At 39.2% G+C, this 22,305-nt stretch overlaps 1 protein-coding gene across 4 annotated transcripts in view; it reads right to left on the reverse strand.

Annotated features, from left to right (window-relative positions):
* Positions 1 to 22,305, reverse strand: part of RXFP1 (relaxin family peptide receptor 1) — a gene marked incomplete at both ends in the record, with an annotated part of 100,728 nt that overhangs the window by 48,729 nt on the left and 29,694 nt on the right. For all 4 annotated transcript variants that reach the window (XM_082607734.1, XM_082607735.1, XM_082607733.1 and 1 more), the window contains one exon: positions 18,646 to 18,783. In XM_082607734.1, the coding sequence (XP_082463860.1) occupies positions 18,646 to 18,783 (138 nt within the window). The remainder of the gene's footprint in view (positions 1 to 18,645; positions 18,784 to 22,305) is intronic.

The raw sequence follows: 22,305 nt of genomic DNA on the forward strand, positions 1-22,305 counted from the left end.
AGGGCTGGGCCTGTATCCGCAGGTGGTGTCTCACTGCTGCTGTGACATTCATGAGACAGAGTGGTTGGGTGACCGCCAGAAGACGTTGCTTTTCCTTCTCTCTTGTTCTTCAGCAGGCCCTGTATTTCACTGAGCTTTTCAACTGAACTGTTGCAATTTGCTGCATTCTTACCAGTAATAGGTGGTGCGGTGCTTAACATCTGTTCTAAAGGGGTTCATTATACCTGGTGTAGTTGCAACACTTTAGTCCAACAAATCCAAGTGATGTAGTTATTTATGCTACTTCTCTTCTCTGTCTCTTTCTTAATCTTATTCTTTTCTCTCCTTTTCTACCTCATTGTACCTCAACACACACACACACACACACACACACACACACACAGAGTTGAAAAGAGAGGGAAAAGAGAAAGAGAGGTGATGGGGAATTTGAGAATGCAGAAGGAAACAGGACAAGACGGCTTATAGTTCTCCAAGTGAGAGCATATATTTTGCGGGGAGATCTTTTTAAATAGCAGCATCTTCAAACAAACAAGCTTCTTTGCAATTAGCATTTACTTTCTTTCCTGCCTTCCCAAAGCATTTTCTTCTTGCCACCCATTACTTCCTCTCACCAGAAAGCAGGAACACAGAACGTAGAAGATGTAGCCAAAATTGCAAAGTTGGAACGTTAGCATTTTTAAGGAAACAGCTTTTGGATTATGTGTTTCTATATTTTAAATCCCATATCCTTCACATTTCAAGGATGTTTGGGACAGTGAGCAGAATGGTTTTTCATACTTTACTTGTGATCCCACTGAAATTTGACTCTCTGATTTTTTTTGAGGTATCACAGGGTAGAGAGCACAGTACAAGAGGATATTGTGTTAGGGGATATGGTTGCTAGTATGTGTTGGCAGTGCTGCATGAACAGCATTAAGTATATATATTTACTAAAAATAGGTTTTTTTAAAACTAAAAACATGTAATGATGTTCTGAATAAGAATGAATGACATAGACCAAGAAAAACTGGTCTTGCATACTGCGTGAATAAGTATGTGCTAATTCAATGAATGAATGAACGAATGGGTCTCTGTCCTCAAAGACACTTCAGAGAAAACCCAGTCTCCCTGATATAATAAAATTTGGGAACTGGGGCACTTAACAAAAACACAGATTTCCAGGCTCCTCTACTGGAGACTCTGATTTATTTGGCCAGTATGGGGTCTGGGGGTCTATATATTCCATCAATGCCCTGGGGGAGTCTGACAACAAGTTTTGGAAGAACTGCATTATGGGATTTTCTCCGACTAGAGCACTTCTTATGTTGCAGTGGAGGACGGCTAGATTTAGCAAAAGAAGAATCCTGTCAATGAGAAGGATCAGATTTCTTTTCCTTAGTAAAGTTGCTGAAGATGAATGCAAGTGGCCCGTAATTTAAGGGCACTTTGCTCATATATCTTGTTACACTTATTATAATCTGCTTCATACTGTGCCTATTTACATATGTATTTTATCTCCTTATGAGAGTATAATAGGAATTAATCTTCTTAGCTTATGTATTTTTATTGCCTCAGTGACTTCTAAGGTCCTTTTAATATAGTTAAAACATGACTTTTACTAGCTCTCATAAAGTATATAAAATAGTAAATCATTATTTCATTTGCACCTAGTATTTGTTATAATTTAGTTTTATGGAAAAGTGGGTTAGACACACCAATCTGAATTCTGGAGAATGCATCTCTCTCCTCCATGCTCTCACATTCCCCGGCACTGGCGCGGGGGGTGGATGTGTGGCGTGTCAAGGGTTGAGGTCTGGATGGGAATGGGAAAGGTCCAAGTTTCTTGAAGGCACTGCATAGTTGTGACGGTGCTATATTAGGCTTTCTTCAAATTGCTTCCCAGGATTCTTCTTGAGAAGAGAGTTCTGTGGTTAAATATGCTTGGGAAATGCTGAATCCTGTATCCTCACTTGGAATTAATAATGCAGGCTAGTACGATGAAAGGAGAAATCAGCCTTAAAGAAATAGTTTTAATTTTGTTTAACTCTTTTATATGCCATCTTTTAATACATGTTGGGAACTGTTTGCTTCTGCATTTGCACAAGAAGACTCACAGACTTAGAGAACGAACTTACGGTTACCAGGGGGGACGGGTGGAGGGGAGGGAGTTTGGGATTGACATGTATACACTACTATATTTAAAATGGGTAACCAACAAGGACCTACTGTACAGCACAGGGAACTCTACTCAGTGTAATGCGGCAGCCTGGATGGGAGGGGAGTTTGGGGGAGAATGGATACATGTATATGTATGGCTGAGTTGCTTTGTTGTGAAACTATCACAATATTGTTAATTGACTATATTCCTATATAAAATAAAAAGTTAAAAAAAAGTCTAGATGAGTGATTTTCAAAGTGCAGATCTGGGACGAGTAGCATCAGCATCACTTGGGAACTTCACAGAAAAGCAAATTCTTGGGCTCCACTCCAGGAGCTTTCAATTAGAAACTCTGTAGATGGGGTCCAGCATTTTGCATTTTAACAAGCCCTCCGGCTGATCTGATGCCTGCTAACGTTTGAATTAATCACTTTCAAGGGGTTCTGAATTTGGTACTAAAATTGTCTGCATTGGGAAGTGAATCATTTCAAAACTTTAACAGGTGTGCTACTCACCCACTGTGTTAAAATGCAGATTTCTGGGCCCCATTCTTACCTACTAGATCAATGTTTCTGGGGGTGGAGCTCAGGACTCTGCACCTCTCACCAGCTGGCTGTGCCAGAGCACGGTTCCCAAACAGTCCTGTAGGTTTGCAGGGGCCATTCCTGGGTTCCTTTCATGTTTGGATTTTGAGTATTGAAAGTCGAGGGACTCATGCCTCTGTCAGAGAGGAAGCCAGGACAAATAAGGGTGCCATGATGCTGTGTGTTAAATGCTCTACACTTTCATGAAACTGAAGGCATAAATCCTATTGGCTACAATGTGGTTAATTTATAAAGTGTGGATTTATGCCAAGCAGAGCATCCCTGATTGTCAGATATTTCAATTCTCAGCACCCATTCTTGGGACATAGTGGAGCATCTTTTTCTCAGTAATTAATGATCCCCAGAGTAGAGGTGCCCTGGGCCATTAAAATAGACCTTGAGGTGTCGCGTGGTCAGACAGACCAATTCATCAGACCAGTAGTGTGAGATCTCCTTGAATCTGAATGACAATAGCTGTTTGCTGATGGAATACATATGCCTCTTTCTGGGTACTTTTATTTTTTATTTTATTTTTAAAATTAATTTTTATTGGATGATAGTTGATTTACAGTGTTGTGTTTCTGCTGTGCAGCAAAGTGATTCAGTTATACATATACATATATCCACTCTTTTTTAGATTTTTTTGCCATATAGGTCATTACAGAGTACTGAGTAGAGTTCCCTGTGCTATACAGTAGGTTCTGGTTGATTATCTATTTTATATATAGTAGTGTGTATGTGTCAATCCCAATCTCCCAACTTATCCCTCCTCTCCTTTCCCACTTGGTAACCATAAATTTGTTTTCTACATCTGTGACTCTATTTCTGAGTACCTTTAGAGGCAACTCTGAAGAAATTAAGGCTGTGACATTATCCTGGGGATTTTTTAAAAGAAATCGAAGCCACTACAGAAACTGCCTTTTGTGTCCTATCTCATAGGAAGCGTTCTGAGCTGAAAGTGTTTGTGGAGTTATCTCAAACATCATTGAAACATTGTTGGATAAACATATTTGAAGTTAAAATGAGGTTTGTATTTATAGAAAAGCCAGGGGTTCAGCTACATGCATTTTTCCAACTCTATTTTGAGAATAATAAATAGAAAACCAGTCATTTTTGAACGTACAATGCATAGTTGTGTATCGATACACATATTTATGACTTGTGTCACTTTTTCTCCTGTCTTTTTAACCTTAAAAAAGACACACTACCAACTTTAATGGAATATTCTAAAATGAGAACAGGGAAGTTCTACATCAAACTGCCTGGCATTGCCATCATCCTGACAGCTGTGTAAAAGGAAATGAAGGGATATTTAGCGTTCCAGAATTTTAAATGCAGGCCCAATTAAAAATTAAAAGGATCTTTGAATACACTTCAAACATTCTTATAATCCTATTAAAAAGGTATGTATCATCACCATCATACCCATAAATAAATACTGTTTGTCTAATTCTCATAGATTAGTGACAGGCAAATAATCGGGGTTATTAATAAAGTTTTCTTTCCCTTGAATTCCTTGCCCTCTGCCCTTTTCCTATAGCAAGAGGCTAGAATTTTCCACTTTCATTGCCTTGGAAAAGGAATGACACAGATGTCTGCAGATAAAAAAAGAATTAAATTCTTAGTATTTGATTGTCAAAGCCCCAGGTTTGAGCACTGACAATAGATGTGGAAAAACAAATAAAGAAGAGCTGGGCTTTGCTGTTTCCAGACCAGACAAGAGACTTGGACCAGAAAGGGAGAGGGGAAAGGTCTGCCTGGGCTGAACCAGGGGGAAATCAGAAACTCCTCACCTTCATTATATTTGCAAAGACACTATTTACACATAAGGTCACATTCTGAGGTTCTGGGTGGACATACATTTTTAGCAGATTCTAACTTACTGCATCACCCAAAATGTATTAGAGGAAGCTTCCGTTTTCCCTGTGGATCAAAGGAATACAAATATGGAAACAGAGGGACCAATGTCTTCATCCTTTTCCTGTAGACAAGGCTGTTAAACTGCAGAGCAGGGTGATGTTCAGAGGCTGCCGAGGTCAGCATCTGAACTTGGGTTTCCAATGTGGAGTGATTCAACCTGCCTCCAACTGGGATGAGGATGGGTCAGCATGACTGTGATGGGGAGCCTTTTTCTGCACAGTCATTTGTTTATAATACAGAAGGAGTGCTAGCAAATTCTAATCTGGAAACTCAGAGTTCCTTTGAAATAAAAGTCTGGATGTAATCAATAAATTTCATAGCGTTTGAGAATTTGATGGTATTTTATTTTACTTTTCTAATACATATACATGTATCACCATATCTCCTCCCTCTTGCATCTCCCTCCCACCCTACCTACCCCACCCCTCTAGGTGGTCACAAAGCACCGAGCTGATTTCCCTGTGCTATGCGGCTGCTTCCCACTAGCTATCTATTTTACATTTGGGAGTGTATATATGTCAATGTCACTATCTCACTTCGTCCCAGCTTACCCTTCCCCCTCCCTGTGTCCTCAAGTCCATTCTCTACGTCTGTGTCTTTATTCCTGTCCTGTCCCTAGGTTCTTCAGAACCTTTTTTTTTTTTTTACACTCCATATATATGTGTTAGCACACCGTATTTGTTTTTCACTTTCTGACTTACTTCACTCTGTATGACAGTCTCTAGATCCATCCACGTCACTACAAAATAACTCAATTTCATTTCTTTTTAAGGCTGAATAATATTCCATTGTATATATTGCCACATCTTCTTTATCCATTCATCTGTCAATGGACACCTAGGTTGCTTCCATGTCCTGGTTATTGTAAATAGAGCTGCAATGAACACTGTGGACATGACTCTTTTTGAATTATGGTTTTCTCAGGGTATATGCTCAGTAGTGGGATTCCTATGGTAGTTCTATTTTTAGTTTTTTAAGGAACCTCACCATGTTCTCCATGGTGGCTGTATCAATTCACATTCTGACCAGCAGTGCAAGAGGGTTCCCTTTTCTCCACACCCTCTCCAGCATTTATTGCTTGTAGATTTTTTGATGATGGCCATTCTAACTGATGTGAGGTGATACCTCATTGTAATTTTGATTTGCATTTCTCTAACGATTAGTGATGTTGAATATCCTTTTGTGTGTTTGTTGGCAATCTGTATGTTTTCTTTGGAGAAATGTCTATTTAGGTCTTCTGCCCATTTTTGGATTGGGTTGTTTGTTTTTTGGATATTGAGCTGCATGACCTACTTGTAAATTTTGGAGATTAATCCTTTGTCCACTGATGTGTGGGCAAATATTTTCTCCCATTCTGAGGGTTGTCTTTTTGTCTTGTTTATGGTTTCCTTTTCTGTGCAAAAGCTTTTAAGTTTCCTTAGGTCCCATTTGTTTATTTTTGTTTTTATTTCCATTTCTCTAGGAGGTGGGTCAAAAAGGATCTTGCTGTGATTTATGTCATAGAGTGTTCTTCCTATGTTTTCTTCTAAGAGTTTTATAGTGTCTGTCCTTAAATTTAGGTCTCTAGTCCATTTTGAGTTTATTTTTGTGTACAGTGTTAGGGAGCATTCTAATATCATTATTTTACATGTGGCTGTCCAGGTTTCCCAGCACCACTTATTGAAGAGCCTGTCTTTCCTCCATTGAATACTCTTGCCTCCTTTATCAAAGATAAGGTGACCATATGTGCGTGAGTTTATCTCTGGGCTTTCTATCATGTTCCATTGATCTATATTTCTGTTTTTGTGCCAGTACCATATTGTCTTGATTACTGTAGCTTTGTAGTATAGTCTGAAGTCAGGGAGTCTGATTCTTCCAGCTGCGTTTTTCTTTCTAAAGATTGCTTTGGCTATTTGGGATCTTTTGTGCTTCCATACAAATTGTGAAATTTTTTGTTCTAGCTCTGTGAAAAATGCCACTGGTAGTTTGATAGGGATTGCATTGAATCTGTAGATTGCTTTGGGTAGTATAGTCATTTTCACAATGTTGATTCTTCTAATCCAAGAACATGGCATATCTCTCCATCTGTTTGTATCATATTTAATTTTTTTCATCAGTGTGTTATAGTTTTCTGCATACAAGTCTTTTGTCTCCTTAGGTAGGGTTATTCCTAGGTATTTTATTCTTTTTGTTGCAATGGTAAATGGGAGTGTTTCCTTAATTTCTCTTTCAGATTTTCCATCATTAGTGTATAGGAATGCAAGAGATTTCTGTGCATTAATTTTGTATCCTGCTACTTTACCAAATTCATTGATTAGCTCTAGTGGTTTTCTGGTAGTGTCTTTAGGATTCTCTATGTATAGTATCATGTCATCTGCAAACAGTGGCAGCTTTAGTTCTTCTTTTCCAGTTTGGATTCCTTTTATTTCTTTTTCTTCTCTGATAGCTGTTGCTAAAACTTCCAAAACTATGTTGAATAATAGTGGTGAGAGTGTGCAAACTTGTCTTGCTCCTGATCTTAGTGGAAATGTTTTCAGTTTTTCACCATTGTTTTCAGTTTTTCACCATTGAGAATGATGTTGGCTGTGGGTTTGTCATATATGGCCTGTGTTGAGGTAAGTTCCCTCTATGCCTACTTTTTGGAGGATTTTTATCATAAATGGATGTTGAATTTTGTCGAAAGCTTTTTCTGCAACTACTAAGATGATCATATGGTTTTTCTCCTTCAATTTGATAATATGGTTTATCACATTGATTGATTTGCATACACCAAAGAATCCTTGAATTCCTGGGATAAACCCCACTTGATCATGGTGTATGATCCTTTTCATGTGCTGCTGCATTCTGTTTGCTAGTATTTTGTTCAGGAGTTTTACATCGATGTTAATAAGTGATATTGGCCTGTAGTTTTCTTTCTTTGTGACATCTTCATCTGGTTTTGGTGTCAAGGTGATGGTGGCCTCGTAGAATGAGTTTGGGAGTGTTCCTCCCTCTGCTATATTTTGGAAGAGTTTGCGAAGGATAGGTGTTAGCTCTTCTCTAAATGTTTGACAGAATTCGCCTCTGAAGGCACCTGATCCTGGGCTTTTGTTTGTTGGAAGATTTTTTTTTTAAAAAAATATTTATTTATTTATTTATTTATGGCTGTGTTGGGTCTTCATTTCTGTGCACGGGCTTTCTCTAGTTGTGGCAAGCGGGGGCCACTCTTCATTGTGGTGCACGGGCCTCTCACTGTCACGGTCTCCCTTGTTGCAGAGCACAGGCTCCAGATGCGCAGGCTCAGTAGTTGTGGCTCACGGGCCCAGTTGCTCCGCGGCATGTGGGATCTTCCCATACCAGGGCTCAAACCCGTATCCCCTGCATTGTCAGGCAGATTCTCAACCACTGCGCCACCAGGGAAGCCCTGTTGGAAGATTTTTAATCACAGACTCAATTTCAGTGCTTGTGATTGGTCTGTTCATATTTTCTATTTCTTCCTGGTTTGGTCTCGTAAGGTTGTGCATTTCTAAGAATTTATCCATTTCTTCCAGGTTGTCCATTTTATTGGCATACACTTGTTTGTAGTAATCTCTCATGATCCTTTGTATTTCTGCTGTGTCAGTTGTTACTACTCATTTTTCATTTCTAATTCTATTGATTTGAGTCTTTTTTTTTTTTTGAGAAGTCTGGCTAATGGTTTATCAATTTTGTTTATTTTCTTAAAGAATCAACTTTTAGTTTTATTGATCTCTGCTATTGTTTCCTTCATTTCTTTTTCATTTATTTGTCATCTGATCTATATGATTTCTTTCCTTCTGCTACCTTTGGGGTTTTTTTCTTCTTTCTCTAATTGCTTTAGGTTTAAGGTTAGGTTGTTTATTGGAGATGTTTCTTGGTTCTTGAGGTAGGATTGTATTGCTATAAACTTCCCTCTTGAAACTGCTTTTGCTGCATCCCATAGGTTTTGGGCTGTCGTGTTTTCATTGTCATTTGTTTCTAGGTATTTTTTGATTTCCTCTTTGATTTCTTCAGTGATCTCTTGGTCATTAAGTAGTGTATTGTATAGCTTCCATGTGTTTGTATTTTTACAGATATCTAGTCTCATAACGTTGTGGTCAGAAAAGATACCTGATACGATTTCAATTTTCTTAAATTTACCAAGGCTTGATTTGTGACCCAAGATATGATATATCCTGCAGAATGTTCCATGAGCACTTGAGAAGAAAGTGTATTCTCTTGTTTTTATATGGAATGTCCTATAAATATCAATTAAGTCCATCTTGTTTAATGTATCATTTAAAACTTGTGTTTCCTTATTTATTTTCATTTTGGATGATCTGTCCTTTGGTGAAAGTGGGGTGTTAAAGTCCCCTACTATGATTGTGTTATTTTTTATTTCCACTTTTATGGCTGTTAGCATTTGCCTTATGTATTGAGGTGCTCCTATGTTGGGTGCCTAAATATTTACATTGTTATACCTTCTTCTTGGATGGATCGCTTGATCATTATGTAGTGTCCCTCTTTGTCTCTTGTAATAGTCTTTATTTTAATGTCGATTTTGTCTCATATGAGAATTGTTACTCCAGCTTTCTTTTGATTTCCATTTGCATGGAATATCTTTTTCCATCCCCTCACTTTCAGTCTGTATGTGTCCCTAGGTCTGAAGTGGGTCTCTTGAGGACAGCCTATGTATGGGTCTTGTTTTTGTATCCATTCAGCCAGTCTATGTCTTTTGGTTGGAGCATTTAATCCATTTACATTTAAGTTAGTTATCGATATGCATATTCCTATTACCATTTTCTTAATTTTTTGGGTTGGTTTTTTAGGTCTTTTCCTTTTCTTTTCTTTCCTGCCTAGAGAAGTTCCTTTAGCATTTGTTGTAAAGCTGATTTGGTGATGCTGAGTTCTCTTAGCTTTTGCTTGCCTGTAAAGGTTTTAATTTCTCTGTTGAATCTGAATGAGATCCTTGCTGGGTAGAGTAATCTTGGTTGTAGGTTTTTCCCTTTCATCACTTTAAATGTGTTCTGCCACTCTTTTCTGGCTTGCCGAGTTTCTGCTGAAAGATCAGCTGTTAACCTTATGGGGATTCCCTTGTATGTTATTTGTTGTTTTTCCCTTGCTGCTTTTAATATTTGTTCTTTGTATTTAATTTTTGGTAGTTTGATTAATATATGTCTTGGTGTGTTTCTCTGTGGATTTATCCTGTATGGGACTCTCTGCACTTCCTGCACTTGATTAACTATTTCCTTTTCCATATTAGGGAAGTTTTCAACTATAATCTCTTCAAATATTTTCTTGGTGGTTTTCTTTTTCTCTTCTTCATCTGGGACCCCTATAATTCAAATGTTGGTGTTTTTAATGTTGTCCCAGAAGTCTCTGAGACTGTTCTCAATTCTCTTCATTCTTTTATCCATATTCTGCTCTGCAGTATTTATTTCCACTATTTTATCTTCCAGGTCACTTATCCTTTCTTCTGCCTCAGTTATTCTGGTACTGATTTTTTCTAGAGAATTTTTAATTTCATTTATTGTGTTGTACATCATTGTTTGTTTGCTGTTTAGTTCTCCTTGTTAAACACTTCTTGTATTTTCTCCATTCTATTTCCAAGATTTTGGATCATCTTTACTATCAGGACTCTGAAATCTTTTTCAGGTAGACTGCCTACTTCCTCTTCATTTGTTTGGTCTGGTGGGTTTTTACCTTGCTGCTTCATCTGCTGTGTGTTTCTGTGTCTTCTCATTTTGCTTAAGTTACTGTGTTTACAGTCTCCTTTTCACAGGCTGCAGGTTAGTAGTTGCTGTTGTTTTTGGTGTCTGCCCCCAGTGGCTGAGGTTGGTTCACTGGGTTGTGTAGACTTCCTGGTGGATGGGACTAGTGCCTTTGTTCTGGTAGATGAGCATGGATCTTGTTTCTCTGGTGGGCAGGTCCATGTCTGGTGGTGTGTTTTGGGGTGTCTGTGACATTATTATGATTTTAGGCAGCCTCTCTGCTAATGGGTGGGGTTGTGCTCCTGTCTTGCTAGTTGTTTGGCATAGGGTGTCCTGCACTGTAGCATGCTGGTCGTTGAGTGGAGTTGGTTCTTAGCGTTGAGATGGAGATCTCTTGGAGAGCTTTTGCTGTTTGATATTACATGGAGCTGGGAGGTCTCTTGTGGACCAGTGTCCTGAACTCGGCTCTCCCACCTCAGAGGCACAGGCCTGACAACTGGCTGGAGCACCAAGACCCTTTCAGCCACTCGGCTCAGAAGAAAAGGGAGGAAAAAAGAAAGAAAGAAAGAATAAAATAACATAAAATAAAGTTATTAAAATAAAAAATAACTATTAAAAATTAAAAAGTAATTAAAAAAGAGAAAGAAGAGAGCATCCAAACCCAAAAACATATCCACCAATGATAACAATTCCTAAAACTATACTAAAAAAAAAAAAAAGAAAAGAAAAACAACGGACAGACAGAACCCTAGGACAAATTGTAAAATCAATGCTTTACAGACAAATGACATGCAGAAGCATACACATACACCCACACAAAAAGAGAAAAAGGAAAAAAATATATAGTTGCTCCCAAAGTCCACCTCTTCAATTTGGGATGATTTGTTGTCTATTCAGGTATTCCACAGATGCAGGGTACATCAAGTTGATTGTGGAGATTTCATCCGCTGCTCCTGAGGCTGCTGGGAGAGATTTCCCTTTCTCTTCTTTGTTCGCACAGCTCCCGGGGTTCAGCTTTGGATTTGGCCCTGCCTCTGCGTGTAGGTCGCCGGAGGGCATCCTTCTGTTCTTCGCTCAGACAGGACTGGGTTAAAGGAGCCACTGATTCGGGGGCTCTGGCTCACTCAGGCCGAGGGGAGGGAGGGGCACGGAGGCGGGGCGAGCCTGTGGTGGCAGAGGGCAGCGTGACGTTGCACCAGCCCAAGGCACGCCATGCATTCTCCCGGAGAAGTTGTCCCTGGATCCCGGGACGCTGGCAGTGGCGGGCTGCACAGGCTCCCGGGAGGGGAGGTGTGGAGAGTGACCTGCACTTGCACACAGGCCTCTTGGCGGCGGCAGCAGCAGCCCCAGCATCCCACGCCCGTCTCTGGGGTCCGCGCTTTTAGCCGCGGCTCGCGCCCGTCTCTGGAGCTCCTTTAAGCGGCGCTCTTAATCCCCTCTCCTCGCGCACCAGGAAACAAAGAGGGAAGAAAAAGTCTCTTACCTCTTCGGCAGTTCCAGACATTTTCCCGGACGCCCTCCCGGCCAGCCGTGGCGCACTAGCCCCTTCAGGCCATGTTCACGCCGCCAACCCCAGTCCTCTCCCTGCGCTCCGACTAAAGGCCAAGCCTCAGCTCCCAGCCCCGCCCACCCCGGCGGGTGAGCAGACAAGCCTCTCGGACTGGTGAGTGCCGGTCGGCGCCGATACTCTGTGCGGGAATCTCTCCACTTTGCCCTCCGCATCCCTGTTGCTGCGCTCTCCTCTGCGGCGCTGAAGCTCCCCGCTCCGCCACCCGCAGTCTCCTTCCGCGAAGGGGCTCCTAGTGTGTGGAAACCTTTCCTCCTTCACGGCTCCCTCCCACTGGTGCAGGTCCCATCCCTGTCCTTTTGTCTCTGTTTTTTCTTTTTTCTTTTGCCCTACCCAGGTACGTGGGGGAGTTTCTTGCCTTTTGGGAGGTCTGAGGTCTTCTGCCAGCGTTCAGTTAGGTGTTCTGTAGGAGTTGTTCCACATGTAGATGTATTTCTGGTGTATCTGTGGGGAGGAAGGTGATCTCCGCATCTTACTCTTCCGCCATCTTGAAGGTCTTCAGTCCTTTGTTATTTTTAAGGTGCTTCAGGTTATATGATTCCACTTTCCCGGCCAAAATTCTATTTAACGCATACTAAAGACCATCATGAGATCTCAAAGCACATTCATTATAATGTTGCTGATCTCCGTTTTCCAGGAGTAGAGAATGAAGGCTGAGAGAAGTAAGATGTGAGGGTGTCAGAGGCAGGGACGGAGCCCCACCCCTCTGATGCTATTTTAATATTTCACTTTTACTACCAAGTGGGCACTCAGTTTGAAATCAACAAAGATAATTCCTGAATGAGAGTCTCACACCTTTTTGTAATCAGGTTCCCTTGGTATTTACCCAGACATATTCTCCCAAGTATCTAAGAGTTTTAGCTGAAACAGTGAATGGTCCCTCCTTTTTTGGTTCACACTAAACACTACTGTCACACTAAACACTACTAAACACTAAACACTACTGTAATGACTCAAAGATTTCTTTTTTAGCCTCTTTTCTGATTGCATCTGTGATAGTTCTGCATGGAGATGAATAAATGGGTTAGTAATACATGGCGGAAACATATGGGAATTATATCAAATGGCATAATTCAGGAAAAATTTGTACATTTCCATATTGGAGTTTATCAGTAAAGATCAAAGTTATAAAAACGGTGCAATCAATTTTGACCAGGACTTCCCTGGTTTGGAGTTCAGTCAAATGTAAACAATTCCTGGGATAGAATGAAAAAGATGTGAACTCCAGAGTAACTGCCTAGTAGACATATATATATATATATATATATATATATATATATATATATATATATGTATATAAATTCTATATTCCCCAAATATTTTAGAAAGAAGGGATCCTTGTGAATGCAACTGAAAACTTTAATCATTTTATATCAAAAACTTGATTTAAACTTTTCCTTGCATTGTGTCCATAAAAAATGTTCAGTGATTTGATACCTTATGCTTTTTGTACTGAGATATTTTACTTTTAAAAAATATTTTATATTCTTTTTTTTTATGGGTTTTCTAAGAGAACTGGAAAATTATAGTCAAATTAGACTACTTGTTTAAGATGTCTGTGATAATACAAAAGTAACAGTTCTTTCTAAATATAATTAGTTTATATTATAGTTCAATCCATAGGGAGTCAGTTTAACTTATTTGGTGGTGTTTCATTTTTTTTAAGTGACTTCCTTAAATTTTATTACCACTATTTCCGTTTGACTTTTTTCTCCACTTTAATAATTACTATTGGTGTCAAAGTTAAGTAGCTTAAGGGAATAAGGGAGAGCTTTTTGGAGCTACTTATTTTAGGATGTATCTTTTAAAAGGTCTAACCAAGAAAAAAGTCCTCCCTTCCATTAGAAAAAGATTTTTTATTTGACAATATACTAAGCTGTAAATGATCACTCTGAAAGTGATTTTTAACTGTGCGTTTTCCTTTTATATCTAAGATATTGTATTTTATGTGATTGCAAATATATTTAATGCTGCTTATTCAAATATGCATGAGGTTGACATATTCTGAAAAGGACCAACTTTCTGACTTGGTCCTTTTAGACCAAATTTAAATATGGATGTCTTAAAAATGAACAGCTGGGGGAGCATAAATTATCCAGACACTATAAAATAAAGGAAAAAACCACAGCTAGTGAAGGAAATTAAAGTAATGAGAAGCAGGAAGAAATAACTACATCTCATAATTTTTATGACCTGGACTGTAAAAATGGTGTGAAATTCTGACATCCCTCTTGGGACGTTCGAGCCCTTTCATGCATGAATAGCAGCAACATCTCAACTGGCCATCTTTGAGGTTTTGAGCGTAGTTCAATTTTTTGGTATTTCCAGATGACTGCCACTAGTAGAGTGTCAATTTTTCTTATAGAAACAAAAAAAATTGATAATAATTGCAATAATGGAGTTTCGTAGCAAGTTAGAATGCTTGCACGCCATACTGAAGTCTTGATTCAAGTTTAGTTCTGCTGTGGCTACTATTTCGCGTGCATCCCTTACTCCCTGCTCACTTTGGTTTAGGTCAGTGGTTCTCAAAGTCTACTGTGCGTCTGAAAGACACAAAGAGCTTATAGAAACTGCAGGGCCAGTGGCAGAGTTTCTGAGTCAATAGGGCTGGGATGGAGCCTGAGAACCTGCATTTCTAACAACTTCCTAGATGCCGCTGATGGGTTTGGTCCTGAACTACATTTGGGGATCTGCTGATCTAGGTGAATTTCAGGAGAGTTATGTGATCCTGGCATAAGAAGACCAGGAACAGTTTAACATAATATTTGTTACAAAGACATGTCTTCATAGGAATGGATTATGATTTTCCCCAATTTCCAATTTCCAAAATTGGATGTGGGGATTTTTAAATGTCGACAATGGTGAGTAACAAAGATTTTAAAAGAGCATACTCTTATTCGTTTTAAAAATCTTAATTACTTTCCAAATGTCACCTGTATTTTTAATAATTTGTAATAGTTGATTAAATAAATGCTGTTTATTTTCACATGCTAATATTTAAGGTATTTATACACACATGTAGCTAGAACTTAAGTTATTTGATCCATGCTCTGAATATTTCTTTTTCATAAAAGGTAGTAGTACACACCATTCCCTGCTCATGTCCGAGATCCTTAAGATGATACATTAGCAAGATCTTTTTTTTTTTTTACATCTTTATTGGAGTATAATTGCTTTACAATGGTGCGTTAGTTTCTGCTTTATAACAAAGTGAATCAGTAATACATATACATATGTTCCCATATCTCTTCCCTCTTGCATCTCCCTCCCTCCCACCCTCCCTATCCCACCCCTCTAGGTGGTCACAAAGCACCGAGCTGATCTCCCTGTGCTATGCGGCTGCTTCCCACTAGCTATCTACCTTACGTTTGGTAGTGTATGTATGCCCATGCCTCTCTCTCGCTTTGTCACAGCATACCCTTCCCGCTTGGGGAGAGATTGCTTACACTACCTTGTCTCAACTTGCTTCATACTTCTCTTCACACCTACAAACCAGTACTTCCCTGGTTTGGAGTCCCATCAAATGCAAACAATTCCTCGGGTAGAATTTCAAAGAGGTGAATTCCAGAGTAACTGCCAAGTATGGTAGTCAGTAATCTGGTCTGCCCAGATTTACTGCGTGCCCGTTATATGACAAGCATTTCTACCCCTGTAACTCACTTAATCCTTACAATAAATTTATTACTCCAATTTCACAGTAAGGAACGGGACTTAGCCCAAAGAAATGATTTGCTGAAGTAATGACAGACAGAAAGAGGCACTTCCAGGATCTGAGCCTGAAGCTTCTGATGCCTGGTTGAGGAATCTTGCTACAACTTTGTTTCTATTTTAAAAAGAAATCACAGGGAGATCAGCTCTGTGCTTTGTGCCCACCTACAGGGGTGGGATAGGGAGGGTGGGAGGGAGACACAAGAGGGAGGGGATATGGGGATATATGTGTATGTATAGCTGATTCACTTTGTTATACAGCAGAAACTAACACATCATTGTAAAGCAATTATACTCCAATAAAGATGTTAAAAAAAAAAAAAGAACAGTACGGCCGACTTAAAAATTGCTTCAAAGTTTAAAAGGCTAGATCTCATGTTGTGTCCTTACCATAATAAAATTAAAAAAAATTTAAGTATAATGTTGGTATTTAGTATACATTAAGTGCTTAATAAATATTAGTTCCTTGTCAAAAAAAATAAAAATAAAAATAAATCAAAGAAGGTGAGGGAAATTTGTTGCTTTTGCGATTACTGTCATAAACTACTCACAACTACTGATTTTATATGGACAGATTTAGAGTGCTAGTTGGGAGAAACTGATTCCAGCTTGGGATGAAATTGTTTTTCTAGATTTCTGTTTTAGCCAATGACAGGAATAAGGAAGCTTTTTGCCTTTTAAAAACTCTAAACCTTTTGCAGAGCTGTTAAGTTACGAACATTTTTCTTGTCGAAAATGCACATGTACACAAATACACAACATTTCATAGTTTTCAGGGGATTTACAGACCCCGCACCGTGCCCGAAGATTTTCTTGATTCTCAGAGTCCACTGACCATAAGATAAAAACCACCCTTCTGGGCATCTCAGCCCAAGTTTGGGATAGGCGTGGTAGGAATGTTTTTACAGCTACTTGGAAATTAAAAGCAACTCCTTGGATTTTTTCTTTGGAAGTAAAGGTGTTAAAATCTATATAATGAGCAGCGTATAAACTTAATGGAGTGAGCTAAATAATAATTAAAATCTAATTTATGAATACTGAGGTGGATTTGATTTGAAAAAGAAAAGAATGGAGGACAAGAGAAGGATGAAAATAAGAAGGGGAGTTGAGAGAGAGTAAAGGAAGGAATGCGGGTGGGCAGCTAGAGAGGAGGAATAGAAGGAGAGACACATGGAAATGATGGGACAGAGAGGGAGAGGCTGGTCACAGACCTGCAGAGAGTGGGAATCACCGCAGGAAGAGGAGGGAAAGAAGAAACAGTTATGGAGGATGCATCTCCAACCTGATTTTGCTTCCCATTAAGTACTGTTTCCACAAGAGTCATGCCCATGCTTGTCATCAGAATTCAATTCTAAGTTTGAAGAAATAGACCTGAATGTCTTTCCTAGTGTTATATTCTCTCTATTAAAATTCACCAGGATTCAGAGTAATGAACATCCTTCAGGACCAAATATAGAAATCTGCATAATTTATCCCCCCCCCAAAATAAACTACAGTTACATTTTCAGGAGATGGGGGAAAGCTTACCCACCTCCTGAATAACTATCCCTGAATCAAGAGGACACATACACACACACACCCCTACATACACACATAACTACAAAATCAAGATTGTAGAAAAATATCACTTCTTCAAATATCAGCTACTGTTTCAATAAGGTAAATAAACAGACAAATCATGGTTGCTCCTGGGAATATTTAAATTAAAAGACAGACCTTCCTAAGGTCATGCAGGTGGGACTCTTTGAGTCACTGCAAGTTAATATTAATGTCTGTGGGAAAAGTAAATGTAATACCAACTGTGTCAAGCATGCCTGCAGCCTGCCCTCCCTCTGTCTGAGGTCCTTGCACTTAACTTTGAGCTGCTCTCTGCAGGAGGAGCGCTCCATTTCCCCTGCTGGAACAGGGCTGGCCTTATGACGTGCTTTGGGAGGGATGTGGCAGAAGGGCCAGTGTCCCCAGCTGTCTCAGCCCAGGTTGCAGGCACGGGGACAGAGCCAACCCACAGAGGCCTGCAGAGGCATCGAGAAAGCGCAGCAGAGGCAAGAAGACCGTGTAGCTGATCTCAGCTGAGCCCAGCTGGGATTGCTGCCCCACAGAATCTGAGCTAATACATAGGAAAGAATGGATTTTTTTTTTAATTGAAGTATAGTTGATTTACAATGTTGTGTTAATTTCCAGTGTACAGCAAAGTGATTCAGTTGTACATATGTATGTCATAGTAAGTAAATATATATATTTTTTCTTTTACAGATTCTTTTCCATTATAATTTATTACAAGATAAAGAATATATTCCCTGTGCTGAACTCTCCTCAATACACTGTAATGGCCTATATGGGAAAAGAATCTTAAAAAGAGTGAATATATGTATATGTACACCTGATTCACTTTGCTGTACAGCAGAAACTAATACAACATTGTAAAGCAACTATACTTCAATAAAAATTAATTTAAAAAAAGAATATATTCCCTGTGCTATACCTAGGTCCTTGTTGTTTATCTATATAGTGGTGTGTATGTGTTAATCCCAGACTCCTAATTTATCTCTCCTACAACCCTTTTCCCTTTGGTAACCATAAGTTTGTTTTCCAAGCCTGTGATTCTGTTTCTGTTTCGTAAATAGGTCATTTGTGTCATATTTTAGAATCCACATATGAGTGATATCATATGATATTTGTCTTTGTCTGACTTACTTCACTTAGTACGATAATCTCTAGGTCCATCTATGTTGCCGCAAATGGCATTATTTCATTGTTTCTTATAGCTGAGTAGTATTCCACTGTGTATATATTATACACTGTATATGCACTGTGTATATATTATACACACACACAAACATATATATGTATAAAACCGCATCTTCTTTATAAGAATGGATGTGTTAAGCTAATAAAATAAATGTAAGATTTCCTTAAGTGCCATATATTTTGTACTTCAACTTCATTTTCTCATTTCCCATTTCTCTCTGTACCGAGAGGTCTCAGCAACTTGACCCCGGTCCTCCCTCCCCTGGTGCTCCTGGGACCCGACCCCCATCCAGCTGTAACTCGGGGCATGCTCACCACAGTTGTCCTCGTCCTCCTGGTTCCCACAGTCGTCCACGCCATTACAGTGGAGCAGCTGAGGCAAGCATTTGGTGGTGTTGCCGCAGGGGAAGTAGCCCAGGGCGCATGAGACATCCTGCCCGCTCCCGGGAGCAACTGCGAGGAGGGAAGGGAGAGAGGTTTACCCAAGGCACTGCAAACAGCGGTTTCCCCACGTTCCACAGACCTTCCTTCTTGTCAGCCTGGCAGGCACTACCATCCGTATGCAGCCTCACCCTGCGCGCCAGCCTGACGCCAACTATTTTCCAAGAACCTCCAACCGTAAAGGATGTTCTTTTCCGAGTCCCCAGAAGATGCCAGGATTCTCCGCTCTTTGCTTTTTCTCATGTTTCCCACCTGGAATGTCCTCACCATCCCTCTTTTTTCTATGAAATGTCTGCCCATACTTGACAGTTGAGCTCAATTCCCCTCTTCTCTTTCAAAAACATTTCATCCAATCATTTTGGAAATCAAGACTTTCTTGCATTGTTACCATTGGCTTAGAATTACCGCTGGTCTGATACTGGGGGAAGAAGAGGAGGGGCAGTAACAGGAAAGCACTGCCCAAGCTCACTCATATGGGGGGTAGGTCCCGAGGGCAAGGTCCTGCGCAAGACATTGTGCTATAGCATCAAATAAAATAGTTCCTGACCTTTTCACATTGGCTTCTTTTACTAAGTAATATGCATTTAAGGTTCCTCCATGTCATTTCATGGCTTAGTAATTCACTTCTTTTTAGTACTAAATAATATCCCTTTGTCTGAAGGTACCACAGTTTATCCATTCACCTAAGGAAAGGACATCTTGGTTGTGTGGAAGTTTTGACAATTTTTAATAAAGCTCCTATTAACATATATGTGCAGGTTTTTGTGTGGAGGGACATAAATTAACTGTGCCATTTAAAACCTCATATTTATAGGATTTCAAAGATTATTGTAGAATCCAAGATAATGCTGTTGCTTATTATCTTTACTAAGTTTGTAAATCATTGAGACCTTATAGAATAGTAATAATAGTCAATTATAAAGAGAAAAACAGAATAGTTTGAACAGTCAATAAAGCTTATTGTGTAAAAACGTATTTGTGGTCTATCATCAAAACATGAAAAGAATAAAAGTGAGTATTTTCTTTGTAAGATACAGTGGAATATTTTGATAACAAGGCAGGTGACATTCTCCTAGGGGAGAAATCCATCTATGTCAGGTTTTGACTGTCCTTACTTGTTTCAGAGAACATCATTTGATAAAGGAAATAGTCAAATCTATTTAATAATGAGCTTTTTACACATAATGTTCTCACTTGTGGAATTATTTAAAAATTATTTATCAATCTCTTCTCAACAAATTGGTTAGAACAGAGTCAAGACACAGGATTTGTATACCACAGGATATCATTGGTAGAACATCACACATTTCAGAGACCTGCAGTGTACATATAAATACATTGATCTGTGTTGAGACTGTTTTACATATTTATTAATTTTTTAAGAACCAACTTTAAAAATCAAGGGTTTCAGAAAAATTCTTTGATGAATTGTAAGGCTGCAGTCACAGAGACTGTTTGAAGACATTTTAACTAAACATACCTGCTTGTGTTTTCATCCTCCTGTTTTGAAAATTCCTCTCTAACTTACTTTTATGAATATTGTACTTTTATGTCCTATCTTTAAAACTTATATTTAGAAGCAGGTATAGTTCTTTTAAAAAATTATTTATTTATTTAATTTTTTGGCTGCCTTGGGTCTTTATTGCTGCTTGCGGACTTTTCTCTCTAGTTGTGGCAGGCAGGGGGCTACTCTTCGTTGTGGTGTGCGGGCTTCTCATTGTGGTGGCTTCTCTTGTTGCGGAGCACGGGGTCTAGGCATGCGGGCTCAGTAGTTGTGGCTCGTGGGCCTAGTGTGAGTGGGCTTCAGTAGTTGTGGCACATGGGCTCAGTAGTTGTGACTCACGGGCTCTAGAGCACAGGCTCAGTAGCTGTGGCACATGGGCTTAGTTGCTCCATGACATGTGGGATCTTCCCAGACCAGGGCTCGAACCCGTGTCCCCTGCATTGGCAGATGGATACTTAACTACTGCACCACCAGGGAAGACCCAGAAACAGGTATAGTTCTTTAATGATAGTGTCATGAAATTAGTCCTACATTTTCAAATATTATGATTCAATAAATAAATTTGGAATCTTAGAGACATTTTAAAAATAACTTTTTAATTTTGAGATGACCTCAAACTTAAAGAGAAGTTGCAAATGTATTATTAAGAACGTTTTCCCCTCTGAACAATTTGAGAGTAAGTTCCTGACCATGCTCCATCCCCCTAAAAACTTTGGTGTGTATTTCCTATAAGAAAAGACATTCTCCTACTAGAAGGACATTCTCCACACTAGAACCATCAAAATTAGAAAATGAACATTGATCCCTTACTGCCATTTAAATCTCAGAACACATTCAAGTTTCACGTATTAACCAAAAAATGTCCTTTGTAGTGAAAGGATCTAGTTCACAGTCACTCCTTGCCTTTTGTTGTCACAGTCCTTTAGTTTCCTTTGATCTGAAATAATTTCTCAGTCTTTCCTTATCTTGAATTATTTTTTAGAGTGTTCCTGAATTTTGGTTTATTTCATCATAATTAGATTTAGGTTAGGCACCTTCGGCAAGAAATTCACAGAAGAGATGCTCATGTCAACCTGTCAGGTAGTGCAAAATCTGCTTTGTCCCATTCCTGGTGATGATCACTTCGGTCACTTTATCAAGGTAATGTCTCCCACACTTCTCCACTGTAAAGTTAGCCTTTGTGATTAATAAGCATTTTGTAGAGGGGGTCTTTGAAGCCATGTAAAAATCCCTTCTCCAGATGAAGGTATTCCCCTGCTCTCTCCTGATTCAGGAGGAGAACAACCCTTATCACTAGAGAAGGAAAGTTTTCACTGAGATGAGTCTGCACAAACAAACTACTAAAGCAAGCCTCTCTTCCATTGGTTTCCCCATGGGTTTACCTGCCCACAACTTGCCACCTATAGAAGCCCAATCGCCCCCTTCCCTCTCTTGTCACTTTCCCACAATTTATCATCTTTGTTAAAATAGTATATAAGCCCTCAAGTTGCTGTACCAATTTACATTCCTACCAACAGTGTAGGAGGGTTCTCTTTTCTCCAAATCCTCACCAATGCTTGTTATTTGTGTTCTTTTTGATGATGGCCATTCTGACAGGTGTGAGGTGATATCTCATTGTGGTTTTGATTTACCTTTCCCTGATGATAGGTGATGTTGAGCATCTCTTCATGTGCTTGTTGACCATCTGTATGCCTTCTTTGGAAAAATGTCTATTTAGGTTTTCTGCCCATTTATTAATCTGGTTCTTTGTTATTTTGATATTGAATTGTATGAGCTGTTTATATATTTTGGATATTAACCCTTTACTGGTCATATCATTTGCAAATATTTTCTCCCAGTCAGTAGGTTGTCTTTTCATTTTGTTAATGGTTTCCTTTGCTGTGCAAAAGCTTTCAAGTTTAATTAGGTCCCATTTGTCTACTTTTGCTTTTGTTACCTTTGCCTGAGGAGACAGTTCCAAAAAAATATTGCTACGATTTATGTCAAAGTGTATTCTTCCTATATTTTCTTCTAGGAGTTTTATGGTTTCC

Source organism: Mesoplodon mirus, assembly GCF_964341445.2.
Source record: "Mesoplodon mirus genome assembly, chromosome: 2".
NCBI lineage: Eukaryota > Metazoa > Chordata > Mammalia > Artiodactyla > Ziphiidae > Mesoplodon > Mesoplodon mirus.